Source organism: Melanerpes formicivorus, unplaced genomic scaffold (genome assembly GCF_026170545.1).
Source record: "Melanerpes formicivorus ecotype bairdi unplaced genomic scaffold, bMelFor1.0.p_v2 SCAF_15, whole genome shotgun sequence".
NCBI classification, from domain to species: domain Eukaryota; kingdom Metazoa; phylum Chordata; class Aves; order Piciformes; family Picidae; genus Melanerpes; species Melanerpes formicivorus.
The window spans coordinates 17,262,724-17,284,522 of NW_027142367.1; the positions used below are offsets into that span (position 1 = coordinate 17,262,724).

The 21,799-nt window shown below is 45.0% G+C and overlaps 1 protein-coding gene across 12 annotated transcripts in view; it reads left to right on the top strand.

Moving 5' to 3' along the window:
• COBL (cordon-bleu WH2 repeat protein) overlaps window positions 1–21,799 on the top strand; it is a 239,972-nt gene that overhangs the window by 81,524 nt on the left and 136,649 nt on the right. For 10 of the 12 annotated variants that reach the window (XM_068147699.1, XM_068147702.1, XM_068147696.1 and 7 more), the window contains one exon: window positions 14,442–14,642. In XM_068147699.1, coding sequence (XP_068003800.1) covers window positions 14,449–14,642 — 194 coding nt within the window. In that variant the 5' untranslated portion in view covers window positions 14,442–14,448. Of the gene's footprint in view, window positions 1–10,455; window positions 10,615–11,707; window positions 11,864–14,441; window positions 14,643–21,799 lie in introns of all 12 variants that reach the window. The other 2 variants (XM_068147700.1, XM_068147701.1) reach the window with 2 other exon arrangements.

A 21,799-nucleotide genomic window follows, 5' to 3' on the forward strand; every position in this document is an offset into this window, starting at 1 on the left:
GCATGGAGTTGTTCCTTCCCAGGTGCAAGACTCTAAACTTGCCCATGTTAAACTTCATCAAATTTCTCCCTGCCCAGCTCTCCAGCCTGTCCAAGTCTTGCTGAACGGCAGCACAACCTTCTGTTGTGGTGAAATCTTTGGCTTAATGGCATGTGTTGAGTAACAAGGTAACTGAAAACCTGAAGTAAAAACGCAGGGATGGGGTTTTGTAGTTTGCACAGTATATAGAGCTTGTCTTCCACCATCCAGATGTGTTGCTGAAACCCAATGCTGTGTTACTGTACAAGGAAGCTGCGCTTGCTTTGCTTCGGCGTTTGGCAATGAAGTAGCATTCCCTGAGTTCACTTCAAGAAACTGCTGTTCATACGCTTACTTTATGTACTTGACTTCACTGGGTTTTTGAGTGGTTTATTTGATCTCTGTGTTCATGAAAGTTTTGTAAGTTTGCTTTAGTTAAAGAAGTTGTCTGGTTTATTTGAATGGCGGGCTTTCAAAATTTGCCAGAAGTTTGGCTAAAAGTCTTCATAGCTTGTCCCTTACAGTGACCCCCATAACCCCCCCACAGGGCACAGCTGGGCCTCCACCACTCATGGGTGCCTTGGAGAAAGTTTGTGTGGAAGGGACCTGAGACAAGGGAGCAGTGGGGCCAGCACTGCAGCAGGCACCATGGCTGAGTTGGTAGCATCCTGAAAGGGACTGCAGCCCATGGAGGAGACAGGTGAGGAGGCAGGGGTGGTTGGAAGAAAATTGTCTGTGTCTGGCCCCTATGCTGCCAGCATCTCGCCTGCAGAACCATCATGAACACAGCTGGCTGCTGTTAGTTGGGTTAGGTGTGCAGGCCTGTATACATGTCCTTTAAATACTCTTTCCTTCAACCCCCCAGTTTATATCAAGGCAGTATCTAGGCAAATATATTGCTGGAAAAGTGTAGTTATGTTTGGGTTGCTTATGCCTGTGACTCTTCAAACTGGCCAAAGTAGAAACTGGAAAGTGATTGAACTAGTTGTAGAAGTTACTTGTTAAATAATACCACATGAAGCTCAAATAAGATTCCTGTAAGCATTAGTTGTTTCTTCTTTCAATAGTGAAGGTGTTTAAGGATTGACAGAGACTTCCTTTTTGTGTGGATATGCATAATTAAAATGCAAAAGCACGCTGCTTGTCTACCTGACACCAGTTCCTCATGGGTCTGCGTTGGCTGATTGAAGGAAGAGGCTGCTAAGTGAGATGAAGATTAGCCTGGTTTTATTTGTATGAAGTTTATTCATGCCAACACTGATTCTTTAATATAATTGACTTACACAGATGTTTTCCTGTATCCTAAGCCTCTCCCATTCTTTTCTGCAGCAGAAATTAAGGAGAATGTTATGTTAAGTGCTATTTTCTTAATATCATGAGTATTTCCTTTTTTTGTCCTTGTTTCATATTTCTTCTGTCTTTTTCAGCTAGCAGCTATGCAGGCAGAGTGCATGAAAAGGGTGTGTGGAATCACTTTGCAAGCCCTACCCAGATATTTTCAATTGTTCAGGCTCTTCCAAGTTTAAAATAAGCAGTTACACTTGCTATGTGACACTGTTCCCATGTTTGATTTAGTTGTCATTTGCCAAGACTATCAGCATGCCAGGTATTCAGTGAAAGATTAAACTTTTAATTCATTATTTACTTGGAGAGAACAGTGTGAAATGAAATTCTCACTCTCCTCTTCCTGCCCTTCCTGATGGGGGCAACATTTTTAGCAGGCCTGTGATGACTGGACAAGGAGTAATGGTTTTAAACTGACAGAGGGTAGAGTTGTATTAGAAGGAAGACATTCTTTACAATGAGGGTGGTAAAATTCTGGCACAGGTTGTGCAGAATGGTGGTAGATGCCTCATCTCTGAAAACATTCAAGGGCACTTGATAGAGTTGAAGATATCTGTGGTCACTGCAATTTTGCAGGGTGGTTGAACTAGGTGGCCTTTAAAGGTGCCACCCAACTGAAGCCATTCCATGGATTCTGCTGCCCCATCTCTCTGGACCTAATTGTGCAGTCAAGGACATCTGTGATAAAGCACAGCTTGAACATCATCAAGGTTGATGCATTTAACAAGTCTTTGGATATTGCCAAGAGAATTGGCACTGCTTCAAAAGAGTAGTTTTGCTGCTTATGTCAAGCTTATGTATAGGAGTCATCTGCTTCCAGGCATTCATTTGCTGCCTTGCACAAAGAATATATGATGCTTGATAGCAGGGAGCATGGATTTTGATGCTCACAGACCAGGCAAAAGCTTCAGTGAGCTCTGTTACTGTGCTTATGGACTTAGTAGACCAAGTGCCCTAGTAAGAACAGGCCATCCTCTTGTGAGGATTTGGTCTTGTCAAGATAGCAAACAAGACTCCATTGTGCACAAGTGCCTGCAGTGTCTAAATGCAGGCAGTGATGACACACAGATGGTTATGGACCTCTTATGTCTTCTGTTATTGCATGGTAATATTTTTGGCACGTAATAGTCTGTTTGATCAGGGTGGGAGGAAAAATAAGCTGGGTCTAGCAGTTCCCTGAGCATATCTGTTATTTGCTGGCTGTTCCCACTCTCTGATGTTGTGAGGTTGAACTTAGTCTTTTAGGAGGCCTGTGGTGGCTACAGTCTGGGTTGGAAGTTTTGCCAACAGCATTCTTTGACATCCTTCCATAGAGCAACAGGGAGCAATCAGCTCATTTTGCTTGTGCCTGTGTTAGCAGACTTCTCTAATGATTTTTTTATTCAAAGTACTATAAAGGAATATAGTATCAGGAGCTGCATGAAAGATAAAGCAATGCTGCACAGAAGTTGCTGAATCTAATGGATGCAATTTATGTACTATTTAATCCTGCTTCTCATCATTTACTCTTGACTCGAAGCAGAAATGATGGCATATAACCTGGTAACATTTTTTCTGTTTCAAATACATACTTATGGCATCATTTGACTAAAGGGAAAGCAGCATTTATATGTTCTGTATTCTATGAATATAAGAAGTAGGCCTGTGCTCTTTTCAATTAAAGGGTGCAGCAGCCAAAGCTGTGGGATGCTTTTGTTTTCCTGAAAGTGCAACAAAACATTGCACCCTTCCTGCATGGCCTCATGTTCATTAAGCATTATCCTGAAGGGCAGGGGCTGGGTGAGTCTGCAGGAGCAACTCAGCATCACTGTTGTTTCTTGAGGGCTAGATAATTCTTAGGACACAAAGTTCAACAGTTGTGTTCACACTGGGGAAGGCAGCAAGTGGGGCTGTCATCATAGAGATGAAACTAAGCTCTGCCAAGGTTCCAGCAGGCTGAAAACTTGGCTTTCTGCAGGGTCAGTGGCAAAACTCCCACTGACTTCACCAAGACAAGGATTTCTTTATTTCACAGAATCAGCCAGGTTGGAAGAGACCTCCACGATCACCCAGTCCAACCTATCACCCAGCCCTATCCACCAGAGTAGAATAGAATAGGAATAGAATTAACCAGGCTAGAAGTGACCTTTGAGATCATCAAGTCCAACCTATCACCCAACACCAACTAATCAACTAAACCATGGCACCAAGTGCCTCAGTCAGGCGTTCCATGAAGATCTCCAGGGACAGCGACTCCACCACCTCCCTGGGCAGCACGTCCCAAAGGCAAATCACTCCAAGTTCAGCCTATGACCACTAAACCCACCCCACCAAGGCACTGAGTGCTACATCCAACCTTGCCTTCAGCACCTCCAGGGACAGAGACTCCACCACCTCCTCTGGCAGCCCATCCCAGGGACTAACTCCCCTTTCCAAGAGGAATTCCTTCCTGGCCTGCATCAGGAACAGAATAGAATAGGATAGAATAAACCAGGTTGGAAGAGACCTTCAAGATCATCGCGTCCAACCTATCATCCAACACCACCTAATCAACTAACCCATGCAACCAAGCACCCTGTCAAGTGTGTCAAGTATTTGGAGTTCTTTGTTTTGGTTTTTATTGGTTGTGAGGAAGAAAACATAGTTAATCCCTTCTCTCTTCCAATTTCAATCAGTGTTCCCAGGTGACAGCTTTCAGATGGGACAGACACCCTTGTTTCAGGATAGTCTGCCAAAAGGTTGTGTAGCCATGCAATGCCACATTCTAATGTGGTTTTCATATGAGATGAAGTATAAATGATGATGTTCTTTGCCTGTATTTTGGGGGTGGGAGGAAGGTTTTTTTCAGCCATTGGTTTGATTTCAGTTTAATTGATGGAGGGAAAGATAAGTCTAATATAATGGCTTTTTATAAGTCTAATATAATGGCTTTTTATAAGTCTAATATAATGGCTTTTTATAAGTCTGTGGAAAGCTGGTGTGTATGGAAAGTATGTATATATGGAAAGTTGGAAGTATGGAAAGGCCTTGTAACCACCCTACCGAGAGCAGAGCTGCAGGGTAAGGTCTACAGTTGAAGATAGTCATTACTGCTGCAGGACTGAGTATTAATTTCATTAGAACTGAGAAAACTTTCAATGAGACTTTTTTTATATCACATTCAGCCCTGACAAGACAAGGAAGCTGAAAGAGATCAGACATGATTGTATTGCTTTGGTTTTGACAAGGATACGGAAGTCCTTTCGACAGGTTAAAAAACCAGCTCTAAATCATCATGATTTGGGCACTTGCATTATGGCAGTTCATGTTATAAGGCAGTCTGATATATCTTGCTTCATGTGGGTCTTGTAGGCTCTGTTGAGCTTGCAGCTGGCTCAGATTGTCACTGCTGTGACCCCAGTCAGTACTTACAGAGCAGCCTCAAGTATGCTTTCGTTGGTTTATCTCTGAGTAGCATTTAAAGCTCCCAAATAGTAGATACCTTTGATCTCTTGGTAATGCTTTCTCATACATTCAGATGTAACAACATTTCAATGGCTTCTAGTCTGTTGTCAGGGATGATGCATGGTCTTGGGTTTACTCTGAAAAGTCTGTGGTGGCTCTGACTGATCTGTGTCCTGAACCAGTGTGGCACATCAGTAAGATGCCCAGAATAACTGTCCCTGACTTCAGTGTGTGTGATAAAGAGGGTGGGTCTTTGGCTGCTTCCTCTCTCATTTGAAACTATCTGGGCGTGTTGACATGCCTGATTTATCAGGATATCCTTCAAAGTGTGCTATAGTTCTCAAGGCATGAGGCTGTTAAGTGCTCAGCTGATAACATCCTTGCAAGATTTGAAGTTCATTAAGTGCCACATGCCTACAAAATACATTAAACTGAAGTTTAAATGGAAACTAAGTAAACAGGTGGGGTTTGATGTCATTTAAAAATCATGAAAACATTTGTTCTTACTTGAGAAATCAAGATCAAACTTCAGAGCCTTACTCATAAGCTCTTTGGTGTTGAAGCTGTGTTTATCTGTGTTAACCTTTGCAGTTTCCTTCTTTGTTGGACTGCCTGGCTTTATGTTAATGTAGGTCTCAACTCCAGTATAGAGCTGAAGTAGGGTTTATTACTTTACAATTAAGTCTGTGATTTAATGATAATAAATACAAATACTCATTTTAAATTGAAATTATTATGCATTATGATTTCTATGTCATTTAGAAAGAAGATAATCTTCTTAAAAGCAAAATACATGTGGTCTCCATAAGAAATTTTACTAAGCAGATCAGCACCAGAAAAATACACAGAAAATCAGCCAAAGTAGTGAGATTTCCTGATAAAAGCACCTGTGGCATCCCATAAATAGAGAGTCTAACAACAATTAACACCATTCTGTTGGATATTTCTTTATCACATTGAGAGTCCAATGGGATGTCATTCAACAAGTCCAAGTGCCGAGTGCTGCACTTTGGCTACGGCAATCCCATGCAGAGCTACAGGCTGGGGTCGGAGTGGCTGGAGAGCTGCCAAACAGAGAGGAACCTGGGGGTGCTGATTGACAGCTGCCTGAATATGAGCCAGCAGTGTGCCCAGGTGGCCAGGAGGGCCAATAGCATCCTGGCCTGCCTTAGGAATAGTGTGGCCAGCAGGAGCAGGGAGGTCATAGTGCCCCTGTACTCTGCTTTGGTTAGGCCACACCTTGATTCCTGTGTCCAGCTCTGGGCCCCTCAGTTTAAGAAGGACATCGAAACACTTGAACATGTCCAGAGAAGGGCAACAAGGCTGGGGAGAGGCCTTGAACACAAGCCCTATGAGGAGAGGCTGAGGGAGCTGGGATTGTTTAGCCTGGAGAAGAGGAGGCTCAGGGGTGACCTCATTGCCCTCTACAACTACCTGAAGGGAGGTTGTAGCCGGGAAGGGGTTGGTCTCTTCTCCCAGGCAACCAGCACCAGAACAAGAGGACACAGTCTCAAGCTGCGGCAGGGGAGGTTTAGACTCGAGGTGAGGAGGAAGTTCTTCACCGCGCGAGTCATTCGTCATTGGAATGTGCTGCCCAGGGAGGTGGTTGAGTCCCCATCACTGGAGGTGCTCAGGAAGAGACTGGGATGCATGGTGCCATGGTTTAGTTGATTAGATAGTGTTGGGTGATAGGTTTGAGTTGATGATCTTGAGGGTCTCTTCCAACCTGGTTAATTCTATGTTGATGTCTATTCTATGTCTAAGGGGTGCTCTGGAACCAAGCCCAGATGCCTCTCTACTCTGATCCACACCATGAGTTGAAACTGTGGAGGCAGATGGAATAGCATCAGTTTAATTCTGCAAAGAGCTAAATTTCAACTCATAGCCTATGTGGGTTTGTAGGATCTGTTTGTATAAGAGTGAATGTGTGAAATGAATGTCAGTATCATACTCCTAGAGCATTTGCGGTAAAGGAGAAATAGGTGATCTGTCAGCTCAGCAATTAGGTGTTTTATTGTTTACCACAGGTGCACTTTATTTAAGCAGGTAAGAATTTTAAAGATAATTCCTTCCCACCTGTATGTCACACTCCTAAGGCTGTTTATTAGAATAGAATAAACTTTATTAGAATAGAATAAACCAAACCAGGTTGGAAGAGACCTTCAAGATCATTGTGTCCAACCAATCCAACCCACCCAAACAGCTAACCCATGGCACCAAGCACCCCAGCAAGTCTCCTTCTGAACACCCCCAATGACGGCGACACCACCACCTCCCCGGGCAGCCCATTCCAATGGGCAATCACTCTTTCTGTATAGAACTTCTTCCTAACATCCAACCTGAACCTCCCCTGGCACAGCCTGAGACTGTGTCCTCTTGTTCTGGTACTGGCTGCCTGGGAGAAGAGACCATCATCAGCCTGTCTACAACCCCCCTTCAGGTAGTTGTAGAGAGCAATAAGGTCACCCCTGAGTCTCCTCCTCTCCAGGCTAAGCAGCCCCAGCTCCCTCAGCCTCTCCTCATAGGGCTTGTGTTCCAAACCCCTCAGCAACTTTGTTGCCCTTCTCTGGACTCATTCCAGCAAGTCAACCTCCTTCCTAAACTGAGGGGCCCACAACTGGACACAGGACTCGAGGTGTGGCCTAACCAGTGCAGTGTACAGGGGCAGAATGACCTCCCTGCTCCTGCTGGCCACACTGTTCCTGATGAAGGCCAGGATGCCATTGGCCCTCTTGGCTGCCTGGGCACACTGCAGGCTCATGTTCAGCCTACCATCGACCAGCACCCCCAGGTCCCTTTCTGCCTGGCTGCTCTCCAGCCACTCTGACCCCAGCCTGTAGCTCTGCATGGGGTTGTTGTGGCCAATGTGCAGAACCCGGCACTTGGATGTGTTCAATCTCATGCCCTTGGACTCTGCCCATCTGCCCAGCCTGTTGAGGTCTCTCTGCAGAGCCTCTCTACCCTCCAGCAGATCAACTCCTGCCCCCAGCTTGGTGTCGTCAGCAAATTTACTGATGATGGACTCAATGCCCTCATCCAGATCATCAATGAAGATGTTAAAGAGCACAGGGCCCAGCACTGATCCTTGGGGCACACCACTAGTGACTGGCTGCCAGCTGGATGTGGCACCATTCACCACCACTCTCTGGGCTCGTCCCTCCAGCCAGTTCCTAACCCATCGCAGTGTGCTCCCGTCCAAGCCATGGGCTGACAGCTTGGCCAGCAGTTTGCTATGGGGGACGATGTCAAAGGCCTTGCTGAGGTCCAGGTTGACTACATCCACAGGCATCCCCACATCCACCAGGCAGTCATCTGATCATAGAAGGAGATCAGGTTGGTCAGGCAGGACCTGCCCTTCCTAAATCCATGCTGGCTAGGCCTGATCCCTTGGCCATCCTGTAAGTGCTGTGTTATTGCACTCAGGATGACTGTTCCATGATCTTGCCTGGCTTGTCTAGCTGGAACAATTACAAGTACAAATATTATGCTATAGTGTTAAGAGATCTCTTTACACTGAAGTGCCCACTAGCTTGTAGGCATACTTTAAAACTAGGAATTATCTAGCACAGTAAATCACTTCAGAATTTTGCTGGTATACATCTATCTATCTGTGTTGTTATTCTTTCCTTCTTTCAAAGCTGTTCACTCTTCTGTGTCTCATGTAAACAGACAATAAAGAAAGCACTTTACTGCAGCAGGGCCTTAATCTACAGAGTCTTTGAGCCTCTAGTAGTGAAGTCAAAAAGTCTGCAGGAACAAAAGTAGAGCATAGTCTGGGGTAACACAATGCAAATCCACATTGAAATTGCATCTTAATTAGCAACCCTGACTTATGGTGGTGACTGTTAAGCAATAAACTTGTATACTTCTTTATTTCAATAGCCTTAATGAAAGTGATTATTGATAAGATGTCAATAAAGGACAATCAGACTGAAATCTGTACAGCACCTGTAACTCCAGGTGACATACCACACAGTGTATTTCTGAACTAGTCTCAGGCTTGTATGTGCAAACCAATACAAGCAATGAGAAGTTTATCTTTAATCATTGACCCCTCGACAAACAAATAAACTTCTCATTGCTTGTATTGGTTTGCTATTGATAAACACAATGAAGACCAGTGTAATTGAGTGTTAATAAAACCTATTCCAAGAACTTATCTTTTCAATACTAGGAGTATTCCTAGAGAGCTCAGCGTGGTGGTGTGGCACCCAGCACAGACAGTGAGGTGGGAGCTGTAATAGCCTCACAAAAACACAGCTGGTGGGGAGTTGAGTGAGTGCACTGAAGGGTGCATATTTGTCCATAGCATTGCTGAGGGTGCAATGGCAGCAGTGATGCAGCCTGCTTAGAAATACCCTTGGGTTTGTTTTCTCTTGTTTAACCTCAGGTGGCAACTAAACATTACACAGCCACTCACTCACTCCCCACTGTGGGATGCAGGGGAGAATTAGAAGGGTAGAAGTGAGGAACTCCTGGGCTGAGACAAAGACAGTTTAATAGAAAAAGCAAAACCTGCACATGCAAGCAAAACAAAACAAGGAACTAAGTTACCACTTCCCATCTGCAGGCAGGTGGTCAGCCATCTTCAGGAAAGCATGGCTCCATCACACATGGCAGTTCCTTGGAAAGATAAACACCATCACTCCGAAGGTCATCTCCTTTCTTCTTCCCCCAGCTTTGTATGTGGAGCATGATGTTATATGGTGTAGAATGTCTCTTTGGCCATCTGGGGACAGCTCTCCCAGCTGTGTCCCCTCACAAACTCTTGTGCATCCACAGCTCGCTTTGCTGGTGGTATGAAGAGCCAAAACCCCAGCCTGTGATCTGGGTTGTCTTTGTTTTGCCATGAGCAACAAAGCGTTGGGGGGGGGAAGAAAGAAAAGAAAAAGTAGTATCTGAATGGTATCTGCTTTGCAGGCTAGATCACCAGGCAGGAGTGACTTCTACCATGCTGTCTGTGTCTTCATGGTTTGGAGTACAAGGTGCACCCCTCAGGGCTGGGTTTCTAGCTTTGCTGTGCAAGTTGCCAGAGAGAGGGAGTGAAGCTACTCTTCTGCTGTTCTTCTCAGAGCGTGGTGTGCATAGATTTTTCCCTCAAAAGACTTCAGGAGTGCAATCACCTTAAAGTCAACAAAGTCAATGTTCCCTGTTCTCTACTCAAGGAACACTTACTGTGAGAGGTATTTCCACTTACTATGAGAGAGGTTATAGAGGAAAGGTGTCAAGAAACCCTCTGCAACTGCTGCAAGTTTTGTGAGTTGCTGAGACTGCAAGTCAGTCTGGCTAAGTTAGAGGTTCTGTACTAGCTGCTCACTATATCAAAGATGAGTGTTGCCCGTAATTATGCAGTGTCAAGGGTAGGTTGGGGGTTTTTGTGGTGGTGGGTTTTTTTTGTTTGCTTGATTGATTGGTTTGGGGGGTTGGTTTTGTTTGATTGTTTGAAATGAATAATTAGAGGGAAAATTAACACAGATTCTACAAACTGGTGTTGAATGGAGGAGTTCTTGCCTAATTCCTGCTGGCATCCATGGGATGAAATCTGCTCTAGCTGTTAAGTTGCCTTTGCCTTACAGGGCAGAGAGGATTCCAGATTTTTTTGAGCACTGTGAAAATAAGTAGGATCTCTATCTTTTTTTTTCCCTTTTTTCCTTTTTTGTTTTCTTTCAGTCTTATCTCACCTGAAGAAAGACAACCTTTGCATGACATTGCCAGGAAGGTGGAAGTCCCAGGACCACTTCTGTTGGAAATAAAGATTGTGTTCTGTCAGCATGGGATTGTAAAGTCCAGGTTGCATCCTACTGCTTGGTAGTTACATATTAATACAATGTAGGTCCAAAGGGCTTGTGTTATCTTGTCTTGAAGTTCTTAATCTGGTGAAACTTTTCTTGGTTTCTCTTGCATTTCTTCTCTGTTTGCTTGTTTTGCCTTTTCCACTTGAGAAGCCTGATGCTGTTACTGAGAACAGTGCTGGTAGGTTATTTATGTATTCTGCCTAATTATTTCATGGTCATGTGCATTTATTGTCTTTTTTTTCAGCCTACAATAAAGTGAGCCTTGGCAAAAGGCACTGTATATTTGTGTATTAGAATCAGCTGCTTGTTTTTAGTCTGTCTCATTATCAAGGGCTGGGTTGAAGCATCTATGCAAGCCACGAGTTCCCCCTTGTAACTTTTACCCGCAAACTAAGAGCAGCACAGACTACCCTCAAGTATGGAGGAGGCTTAGCAAGTGTCTCTGTACTGAGCAAGTGGAAGATGTTTGTGGAGGAAAATATTGCTGTTGAGCTAAATTTAGTTAGAGTTTAGCTCACACAGAAGAATGCAGCTTTTTTGATAGTATGCTGTGTTTATAGTATGGAAAGCACCTACGGTGATCAAAACAGGCTTGTAAATCACACACTTTCTCTGTGAACAAAAAGGTTTTTGTTGTGGAGTGCGTTTGTGTTGTCCTTTATAATCATCGTAGCTCTAACACAGAAGGATGAATTCTTTCCCTAACTCACTTTCAACAGTATTAACAGGCTTCTTGGCACCTTCTGATGGCACTTGCTGGAGCCCACTAGAAAGCAGCTGCTCCAGCAAATCCAAGGTAGAGCTAGAGCTGGGGATTTCAATCTGCGGTTCGTGGAGCTGCTTTCTACTACTGAGATGTTTAAAAAAGCTGGCTAGGAAATGCAAATTTGTGCCATGCATCACTCTACAAATGTGAACTTTAAGGGGATTTGCTTAAACTGAAATAGTTTGAGATCTGTCATTTGGAAAAATGTTGAAAACTAGGCATTTAAAGCAGTTGCAGTGTTTCAGGAGAACATGGAGTCATTACTGTGGAAAAGTTTGTATGAGGTCGCCTGAACTGTTGCTAGGTTAGAGAGACTGTAGTGGGAATTTTTAGCCTTTTCCTTTCTCTGCTGTCTCTTAAGGAAACAGACCTGCACTTCCTTTCTGCACAACAGAAAAGGAGAATTGTAGAATCTCAAAGGACCTGATTCTGTAATGCCAAAAAGAATATGCATTGGTACCTGTTTTATGGAGATAAAGTGAAGATCGCTGCTCAATGTGAAGCAAGTGTTTTGATGGTATGATGCCTGATTTACTGACACACATAACCTCTTTAGCCCCAGTGTTGTAGAGCATCTGTAACTGCCCAATTGGCTGTAAAGAATACTTTAAAAGAGGCTCAATGAAAAATGGCACTCCCACTTCAGAGCTCTAAATCAGCGTTCAGGTGATCTTCTTTGTCAGTTCCTTCAGAAAACCAGATGCAACTTTATATTGTTGCTATGGAACAAACACCTGTGAAGCATACTCCCAATTAACTTCCAGCTTCATCAGCGTCAAAACTCAGTTGTTGTTCACTTCTGCCCTGAAGTTTTCCATCTTTACAGTTTCAGCTGGTTTTGGTTTCATGTTTATTTTATTCCCATTGCTTTATTTCAAAACCTAGGTCTTCCAGGCTCAGGCCACTTGCTGCCTTCTTTTCTTCCCACCCTGCTTGATTCTTTGTGAGGAGCACTGTATTGGAATCATCCCCCACATTATAGGACAAGCTTTAAAACCAGAAAGCCTGCTTGCATTAAGAAACAAGTTGATGTGAGTCTCTGTAGCAGCTTGTATTGATGCAGCTGATGTTATGGAGGGCAAGAATTGCATAATTCATAAATTGAAGTCCTTAAATGCTGCACTATGTGATTGAAAAGCTAGTTTGGCATTATCTGGATTTAGGCAAAACTCCCACGTTTCTCACCACCTGCTTACTAATAAAAACTGTTGCCAAACATAAAAAAAATCTGAGCAGAGGATGAATCCAAATGTTTTTAGTTTTTGTTTTTAATAGACAGGAGGAGTTTGATTCACAGACTATAGAAAGTCAGGGTAGTTTGACTGTGATGGGTTGGGGCAAACCCCCTCCCCACCACGGGCAGAAATAACTCAGACAAACGGATGGCAAAAGTGGTGGAAAGTTTAAATGGAAAAACAATAAAAAACAACAATGAAAGTTTTACAGAGAACCACAAGCACCGTGACAAAAGAGAGAAATCCCATCCCCACCTGGGGGTACACCCAAACCCCCAGGGCTCTTTCCTCCCCCCCTACCCCAACCCAGCTTTGGGCCTGGGCAGGCCCAAGGGAGGCGGCTCACGCCATTTGACCTAGGCAGCAGCTGGGGACAGAAAGAGGAAGTGAAGACCCCGCATGGACATTTTATAGGGAAGCAGGACATTATGGGAATGGAATACCTGGTTTCCTGTGACCACCCCCTGGGCTGGGCCCACCCCTTGGGACCTCCCAGGTGTGTTCTGTGCAGTGGCATCCGGGCCAGCCCCAGCCTAAACCACCACATTGACAAGTAATAAATCCTTGACTTTTTTATCATCACCTCCATGATGTGGAAGAAGGGGCAGACAACTCAGAGTAAAAGGCTCTTGCAGGGATAAAATTAGAAAGGCCAAAGCTCAGATAGAACTTAATCTGCCACATGTCACTAAGGATAATAAAAAGTGCTATTATAAATATCTTAATATAAAAGAAGAGCTAGGGAGAATGTCCATCTGCTTCTCCATGTAGGAGGGAGCCTGGTGACTCCAGATAAGGAAAAGGCTGAGATGCTGAATGGTTGCTTTGCCTCAGTGTTTGTCAGTGACACCAATTGCTCCTTGAGGGTTCAGCCACTGGAATTGGAAGATTGAGAGGGGGAGCAGAAAGCAGCCCCCACAATCCAGGAGGAAATGATCAGTGACCTATGGTGCCACTTACATGTTCACAAGTCTATAGGACCGCATGGGATCCACCCAAGGGTATTTAAGCATCTGGCAGATGTGCTCACTGAGCCACTCACCATTATTGTCAACAGTCCTGGGTAACTGGGAAGGTCCCAGTTCACTAGAGGTTAGAAAATGTGATGTCCCTGTACAGGAACAGCCAAAAGGATGATCCAGAGAAGTACAGGCCTGTCCATCTGACCTTGGTGACAGGAAAGGTTATGGAACAGGTCAGCCTGAGTGCCATCACGTGGCACATAAGATAATAAGGTTATCAGGCCCTATCAGCATGGGTTTATGAAAGGCAGGTCCTGTCTGACTAAACTGATCTGCTTCTACAATAAAGTGACCTGCCTGGTAGATGAGGGAAGCACTGTAGAGATTGTCTAACTGGCCTTTAGCAAAGCCTTTGACACTCTCTCCCACAGCATTCTCCTTCAGAAACTCATGGCACAAGGATTGGATAAGTGCACATTGCCTTGCTTTCAAAGATCTATAGTTCTGCAGTGTTGCATGCTAAGAAGTGGTATCGTTTATAGTTGATCTGTTCATGATTCTTCCTTATGAAGTATGACAAACCAGATTTAATACTACTTAAAGTAGAGGAAGAGCATATGGAATATTTCATGCAGACTAATGACCCAAATATAACTGAATGAAACCTCACTCTGACTCCTCTCCTGCTTTTCTGACTTGGAGGAAACACTCATTTATGGAAATACAACTCTTCCTTGAGTTAGGTCTGGACTGGACCCAGCATTTACACTTCTGACTGATTCTATGATTCTAACTTTTTTAAACTATCTGACATCATAGCTGAAGGAACATATTTACTTCTTAATGTGTTTATACTTTGCTCATGTGAAATTATTTCTTTTTGCTTTTATTTCTCAAGGAGAAGAATGAAGGCTCGTGCTCCTCCTCCACCAAATCAGCCAGCAAGTCGAATTCACAGTGAGCAGAAGTCACATGCAGACACAGCTGTAATTTCTGATCAGAACCTTGTTGGTATGAAGGAGAACACGATAAACAGATGTGTGGACTTCACAGTCATTTTACCCAGCGGGGTAGAGCAGAAGTGCACAGTACAAGGAAGGTAATGTTTTGATTGGTTTCTGCTTCCTGGAGACCTCCATTCCCTGTGGGATTCTTGCTGGTATTGATGTCTCCCTTTCTGAGTTGATGGGGTTTTGCTGTCACGCTTCTCCCTGCATTTCAGGTGGCTGTTGTACCAGAGAGTCCTGGCAGCCATGTGTTAAGGAGCCTCTCTGTGGGGGCAGCTCTTGTGTCACTGCTATCCCCATGGATCACCCTCAGCATGCGTATGGATCTTTACCATCCATGGAGCGCTGCTGTGCTAGTCATAGGTTGTAACACATCTCTTAATGTAGAGAGGTTTTGATACAGTGGAAGTAGGTGCTGCTGGCAAAGAGCAGTCCTGACAGTATGCCTGTTTGGAGTTATGCCAAGAAGCAAGCCCAGATGAATTATTCTTCACATCCAGAGATCCTGCCTTCACAAATACATTGTTGTTGTATAGGCAGCAAAGCATCTGGTGGTATTTAGGAAGCCTTTTCTACATGAAAGTGTGCTGTTTTCCACAGGAAGAGTGCAGGCTTCTCCTTGTCCCTGTGTACAATCAAGGGCAAACTGTATTGCAAAGGCAGTTTTGAAATCATTTTCTTCATCGTGGTCTCTTTCTTCTCATGCTCTGTGTGAGAGCTGTTTTGAAAGAGGAGATCTTAGTACTCTAAGAAAGAATTTGGAAGAGCTTTAAAAATACATTCAATATTATGGTGGAACTATTGCAGACTATGCTGTGGTGAGTAGTGGTCAAGAAACTGTAGAAAGCGATAATATCGGATTAGGAGGATATGTTGATGCCTGTCTGTGCTTATTTAACACTTGGGGATTGCAGTAGTTAAGCTGCTCTTCTTGGTCTGATATGTTTCTTTTAACTGCTTGTATATTAGTGTATTTTGATAGCTCAGGAGAGTGTGTACAGCAGCTATGTAGTGTCTGGTATTTTATTCTTCCCCCTAATTTTATTGTAGGAGTTACTGTTCACTTCACCACTCTCAGGAGACAAGTATAACTTGTGTGGGTCAGCCCCAGAGCCAGGGTTGTTAAAAGCGTTAAAGGAAAGCAGTGCCTGTCAGAGATCTCAGATTACACATTTAGTGATGGAGTTTTTATAGGGAAGTTTGGATTTAAAGAGAGAATGAAGAGAACAGGCCTAGAAAGTAGAACCCCTTGTCCTATCACAGGGTGCAACTGAGCAGAGCCTGTCCCCTCCCTTTTGGCACCCAAGTCTCAGATATTTATAAGTATTTATCAAATCCCCCCTCAGTCTTCTCCGGGCTAAACAGCCCCAGGTCTCTCAGCCTCTCCTCATAGGACAGTGCTCCAGTCCCTTAATCATCCTTGTAGTTCTCCATTGGACTCTCTCCAGTAGATCCCTGTCTCTCTTGAACTGGGGAGCCCAAACCTGGACGCAGTGTTCCAGGTGGGGTCTCACCAGGGCAGAATAGAGGGGCAGGAGAACTTCCCTCGATCTGCTGGACACACTCCTTTTAATGCACCCCAGGATACCATTGGCCCTCTGGGCCTCCAGGACACATTGCTGTCACATGGAGAACTTGTCCACCAGGACTCCCAGGTCCTTCTCCACAGGGTTGCTCTCTAGCAGATCACCTCCTAACCTGTACTGGTGCAGTTTATTATCTTTCCCAGGTGCAGGACACTGCACTTATCCTTATTGAACCTCATTAGGTTCCTCTCAGCCCAGCTTTCCAGTCTGTCCAAGTCTCACTGAATGACCACACATCCTTCAGGCGTATCAAGGAAGCCTCCCAGTTTGGTATCATTGGCAAACTTGTCCCCTCATCAATGTCATTGATGAAGATGTTGAACAGGACTGGACCCAGCACTGATCACTGGGGGACTCCACTAGTTAGAGCTCTCCAGCTGTTCTTGTGCAATATTAGAGGGGTAAACACATTCTGTTTTAAAAATGTCAATGGGTAATAGAACCACAGAACCACAGAATCACAGCATGGTTTGGGTTGGAAGGGACCTTTAAAGGTCACCTAGTCTAATTCCCCTGCAGTCAGCAGGGACATCTTCCACTAGAGGACGTTGTTCATAGCGCCAGACAACTGGACCTGGATTGGTTCCAGTCTTTAACCCATGCTGGTGCAGGAGGCTATTCCTACACCTCCTCCCAGCCAGTGCTCAGGCAGGCATTTGAACGCACCATGCACTTTTTATCTACTGGGTCACAGGGTATTTAAAATCAATTAGCTGAATTGACGATTTCTGTGTATAAGACAGATAGGCAGTGTGGACTTTTCTGTTTCAGTGTACACTTAATGTTACTTGTAGGCAATTCTGAAACAATGGAAGGCAGATTAGCTTAATTTCCAGTAGATTTACTCACTTGAGCATCGGAATATGACCAATTTCTTCCACTAGAACCAAACGCAGCAAAGTAAAAACACTGAAGTCAATGAGAAAAATTCAGATTTACTATCACAATCCCTGTATTATAAACACTGTCTCTCATACATTGTCCATTGCCACCACCATTGCTATCACATACACTGAGACCTAGTATTTTTATTGTCAGAGTATTTACTTAGCAGAATAAATCTTGAAAGAAATGTTTAAAGCTCAGTTTCTGTGGGGTTATTATATTGTCTATGCCAATCACTCTAAGGAACCAAAATGTTCTCTGTTCTGTGAAGGTACCCCCTTCTTTCCATTGTCTCCATGACAGGGCTATGCCCCTGATGCAGAAGGCAGTTCAACTCCATTTTGTGCTAACTTGCTAATCAGTGTTACCAGTAGCACCCCTCAGTGCTGTCTTGAGTGCTTGGAGAGGACAGTGTTCCAATCACTGGTTCAGGGGCCACTGGTGATGAATGATGCACGAACCCCATTGCTGCTCCACAACAGAATTCCAGAAATTCATATGGTAGAGAATCTCAGAAGTTCTTTATTACAGCATTGTAGAATCTCAGAGTCTCGGTGTGCCCAACAGAAGTCCCAGAAGCTCTTTAACAGGGGCTCCATTCCCTAAAGTATCTGATTATATAGTGTTTCTTATGTTGCACATTAACTCACTTAACCAATAGAATTCAGCCCTGTACACAAGCTAAAAATATTCCCCTACAAAAGATGCCAAAAATAGCTCTGTATAAAAGCAAGTCCAGCATGTTGAAGGTCTGGCTTCTGCAGAATATTTACTTTTGGGACTCCTACAATGTTTTGTTTTGTTCTTCATAAACAAGTTCACAGTTTGTTGTTGTTTGGTTAGGGAATCTTAGAAGCTTTTGCTGTTTGCAGGAACAGCAGCTGCCACAGGAGAGTTAGTGACAAATGTCAGGCACTGATAGCCAGCTGCATGAAGTGGAAGATTATGGAGAGAGGAGTAAATCGTCCAAGGAAGTTCTGAAATAAGGAAAGGATACCCTATAATGAGCCCTTGTATTAAAGTGGCATCAGCTCCAAAATAGAATGCAGGAGGTGTCATTTGAACTTAAGGACAAACTTCTTTACTTTGAGGGTGACAGAGCACTGGAACAGGCTGCTCAGAGAGGAGGTGTAGTTCCCTTCTGTGGAGACTTTCCAGTCCTGCCTGGATGCGTTCCTGTGTGAGCTGATGTGGGTGAACCTGTGTTAGCAGGGGGATTGAACTAGATGACCTTTCGAGGGCCCTTCCAATCCCTACCCTTCTGTGATCTGTGAAAAGGTCTTGTGTATGCTGTTCTTTTTAACCGCTGCTTGGGAATTCGCCACCGATCCAACAGAAGCTGGCGGGGCTGGCACAGATGCAGCATTAGCGGCAATCTTGAGCGTGCCCTTGGCTGACCCCACCACAGCCGCTGGACTCATGTCCGTTCCAGCCGCTGCGGCCGGAAGTCTCTTCCCCTCTTTAGCCCTGCTACTGGTGGCACTGTCAGGTCTGAACCGCATCTTGTGCAAAGCAGCTTTTCTCCCTCCTTTGTATGAGCGATTTTACCATATCCGTCACCACTCACAGCTGAGCTCCCCGCCGCCGTAGCCGCCTGCGCTGCTGCTGCCGGAGCTGCCGCCGTTTGTGCAGCCGCCACTGGTACCGGCGCAGCCGCCTGGGCTTCACAACTACTGCCGGCGCCGCTCGCCCCTGCCGCTTTTGCAGGCGTTGCCGGCACTGCTGCTGCTGGCACTGCCGCCACCTGAGCTTTGCTTCCCTTCTTTCTAACCGGCACTCAAGGAAACCAAACTGACTCCTGCCTCCACGCCTCTAGGTCAGTGGGAGTGCGGGTACCTGAATTTTTCTTCTTTTAAAGGTGCCGTAGCTGCGCGTTTCTTGTCTCGGCGCTGTGGTCTGTGACTGTTTCTGTATTAACCCCTAGCTCCCTGCTGCTGCCTGGAGTTTGTTTATTCTTATATCTTTCTCACCACGAAGCTATTGTTATTAATGACAAAGCCAATTAAAGTCGATTAAATACTATTTTAATTTGAAAAGAGCAATTTTAAGGCGGTAAGAGACAAGCAAAGAGCGCTGAGTGCGCAGGGAGACTGCGCCACAAACACGCACACTAAACGTAATCTAATTCCCCTTTAAATATTCTATTCCTAATACATATACATATAAAGGTGGGTTTATTTTGATTAGTTCGTCCTTCTGGTGTTTTTTCAATGCTGTAATCCTGTGGTCAGCACATGCTGGTGGGCTGCATGCAGAGTCCTTGTGGTACTAACTATTGTAGCTCTGTTGTTACAATTAGCCCTATGAGGAGAGGCTGAGGGAGCTGGGATTGTTTAGCCTGGAGAGGAGGAGGCTCAGGGGTGACCTCATTGCCCTCTACAACTACCTGAAAGGTGGTTGTAGCCAGGAAGGGGTTGGCTTCTTCTCCCAGGCAACCAGCACCAGAACAAGGGGACACAGTCTCAAGCTGCGCCTGGGGAGGTTTAGACTCAAGGTGAGGAGGAAGTTCTTCACCCAGCGAGTCATTCGTCATTGGAATGTGCTGCCCCGGGAGGTGGTTGAGTCATTGACCCTGGAGGCGTTCAAGGGGAGATTGGACGTGACACTTGGTGCCATGGTCTAGTCATGGGGTCTGTGTTGATAGGTTGGACTCGATGATCCTCGAGGTCCTTTCCAACCTAAGTGATACTGTGTGATACTGTGATACTGTAATTTACTATTCCCAAGGGTGGGTTACATGCAGAGTCCTTGAGGTTGCTTTGCCAGTTCTTCTAACCGTTTCTTGAGTATTCACTTTCACATCTTCTGCAGTAAACTCTCCTCCTTTCTCATCCTTGAGCAACTTATTGTTGTTACACAGGCTATTTTTCACACAGGCTGTTAGCTTCTCTAGTATTTCACTCTACTATTCAGGCTGCTACATAAATATCACAGTATCACAGTATCACAATATAACTTAGGTTGGAAAGGACCTCGAGGATCATCGAGTCCAACCTATCAACACAGACCCCATGACTAGACCATGACACCAATATAATAAAGCAAACAAAATATAAACAGTAATAACAATGGCAAAGAACATATTATAATAAAAGAAAAAATCCCTGTCTCACGTTTTAGTTCCATATTCTTGTTTAGCCCATCCATACTTCTGTTTTAGAGTTCCTGCTTTAATCAAAACCATCTAATTGACATGAATTATCACTCCATTCATCACACTATCATGACAAGGAACCACAAATTCAGGCATAGTAAACAGACCACTGTAAGATTCAAATTGCCTAAACAACTCTGAGTTACAGGGACAGTAAATTCAATAAATTCAGATGGGATATTTACAGTGGCATTACTATACACCCCATAACCTACAGATCCTAGGCAATCCTCACCAAACCACCCAAGTGCTGCCTGCACCCAGTTCCACAGCTTTTTGGCAAAATATCTACAAACATAAGAATACACTGATGAAACAACCCAATTATGAAGCAACACACTTAAACTAGTTAAGCCAATTATTTAAATGTGTTGGGTTGAAATTGCCCCCCCCCCCCTCCTAATTGGCATTTATTCCCAGAGTAAACTGCCCCCCCAGAATACAAAAATCAAACTCAGAAGCAAAATGAAACCGTAACAATGATTTATCAGCAGTCCTGGCTAACCAAGGGAGGTCCTAATGGAATGGAGAATAGCAAATCTTCAGGAAGGGCTGCAAGAAGGATCTGTGCAGCTACAGACCAATCAGTCTGACCACAGTGCCAGAGGAAATCATGGAACAAATCACCATTGCTGGAGGTGCTTAGGAAGAGACTTGATGGGGTGCGTGCTCGGTGCCATGATTTAATTGATTAGATAGTGTTGGATGATAGGTTCGACATGATGATCTCAATGGTCTCTTCCAACCTGGTCTGATCTATTCTAGAATAATAAACCAGGTTGGAAGAGACCTTCAAGATCATTGTGTCCAACCCATCAACCAATCCAACCCACCTAAACAACTAACCCATGGCACCAAGCACCCCATCAAGTCTCCTCCTGAACACCTCCAATGACGGCGACTCCACCACCTCCCCGGGCAGCCCATTCCAATGGGCAATCACTCTTTCTGTATTGAACTTCTTCCTAACATCCAACCTAAACGTCCCCTGGCACAGCCTGAGACTGTGTCTCGTCTCGTCTCGTCTCGTCTCGTCTCGTCTCGTCTCTCCTCTCCTCTCCTCTCCTCTCCTCTCCTCTCCTCTCCTCTCCTCTCCTCTCCTCTCCTCTCCTCTCCTCTCCTCTCCTCGAGTCTCCTCTCCTCTCCTCGAGTCTCCTCTCCTCTCCTCGAGTCTCCTCTCCTCTCCTCGAGTCTCCTCTCCTCTCCTCGAGTCTCCTCTCCTCTCCTCGAGTCTCCTCTCCTCTCCTCTCCTCTCCTCTCCTCTCCTCTCCTCTCCTCTCCTCTCCTCTCCTCTCCTCTCCTCTCCTCTCCTCTCCTCTCCTCTCCTCGAGTCTCCTCTCCTCGAGTCTCCTCTCCTCGAGTCTCCTCTCCTCGAGTCTCCTCTCCTCGAGTCTCCTCTCCTCGAGTCTCCTCTCCTCTCCTCGAGTCTCCTCTCCTCTCCTCTCCTCGAGTCTCCTCTCCTCTCCTCTCCTCGAGTCTCCTCTCCTCTCCTCGAGTCTCCTCTCCTCTCCTCGAGTCTCCTCTCCTCTCCTCTCCTCTCCTCTCCTCTCCTCTCCTCTCCTCTCCTCTCCTCTCCTCTCCTCTCCTCTCCTCTCCTCTCCTCGAGTCTCCTCTCCTCGAGTCT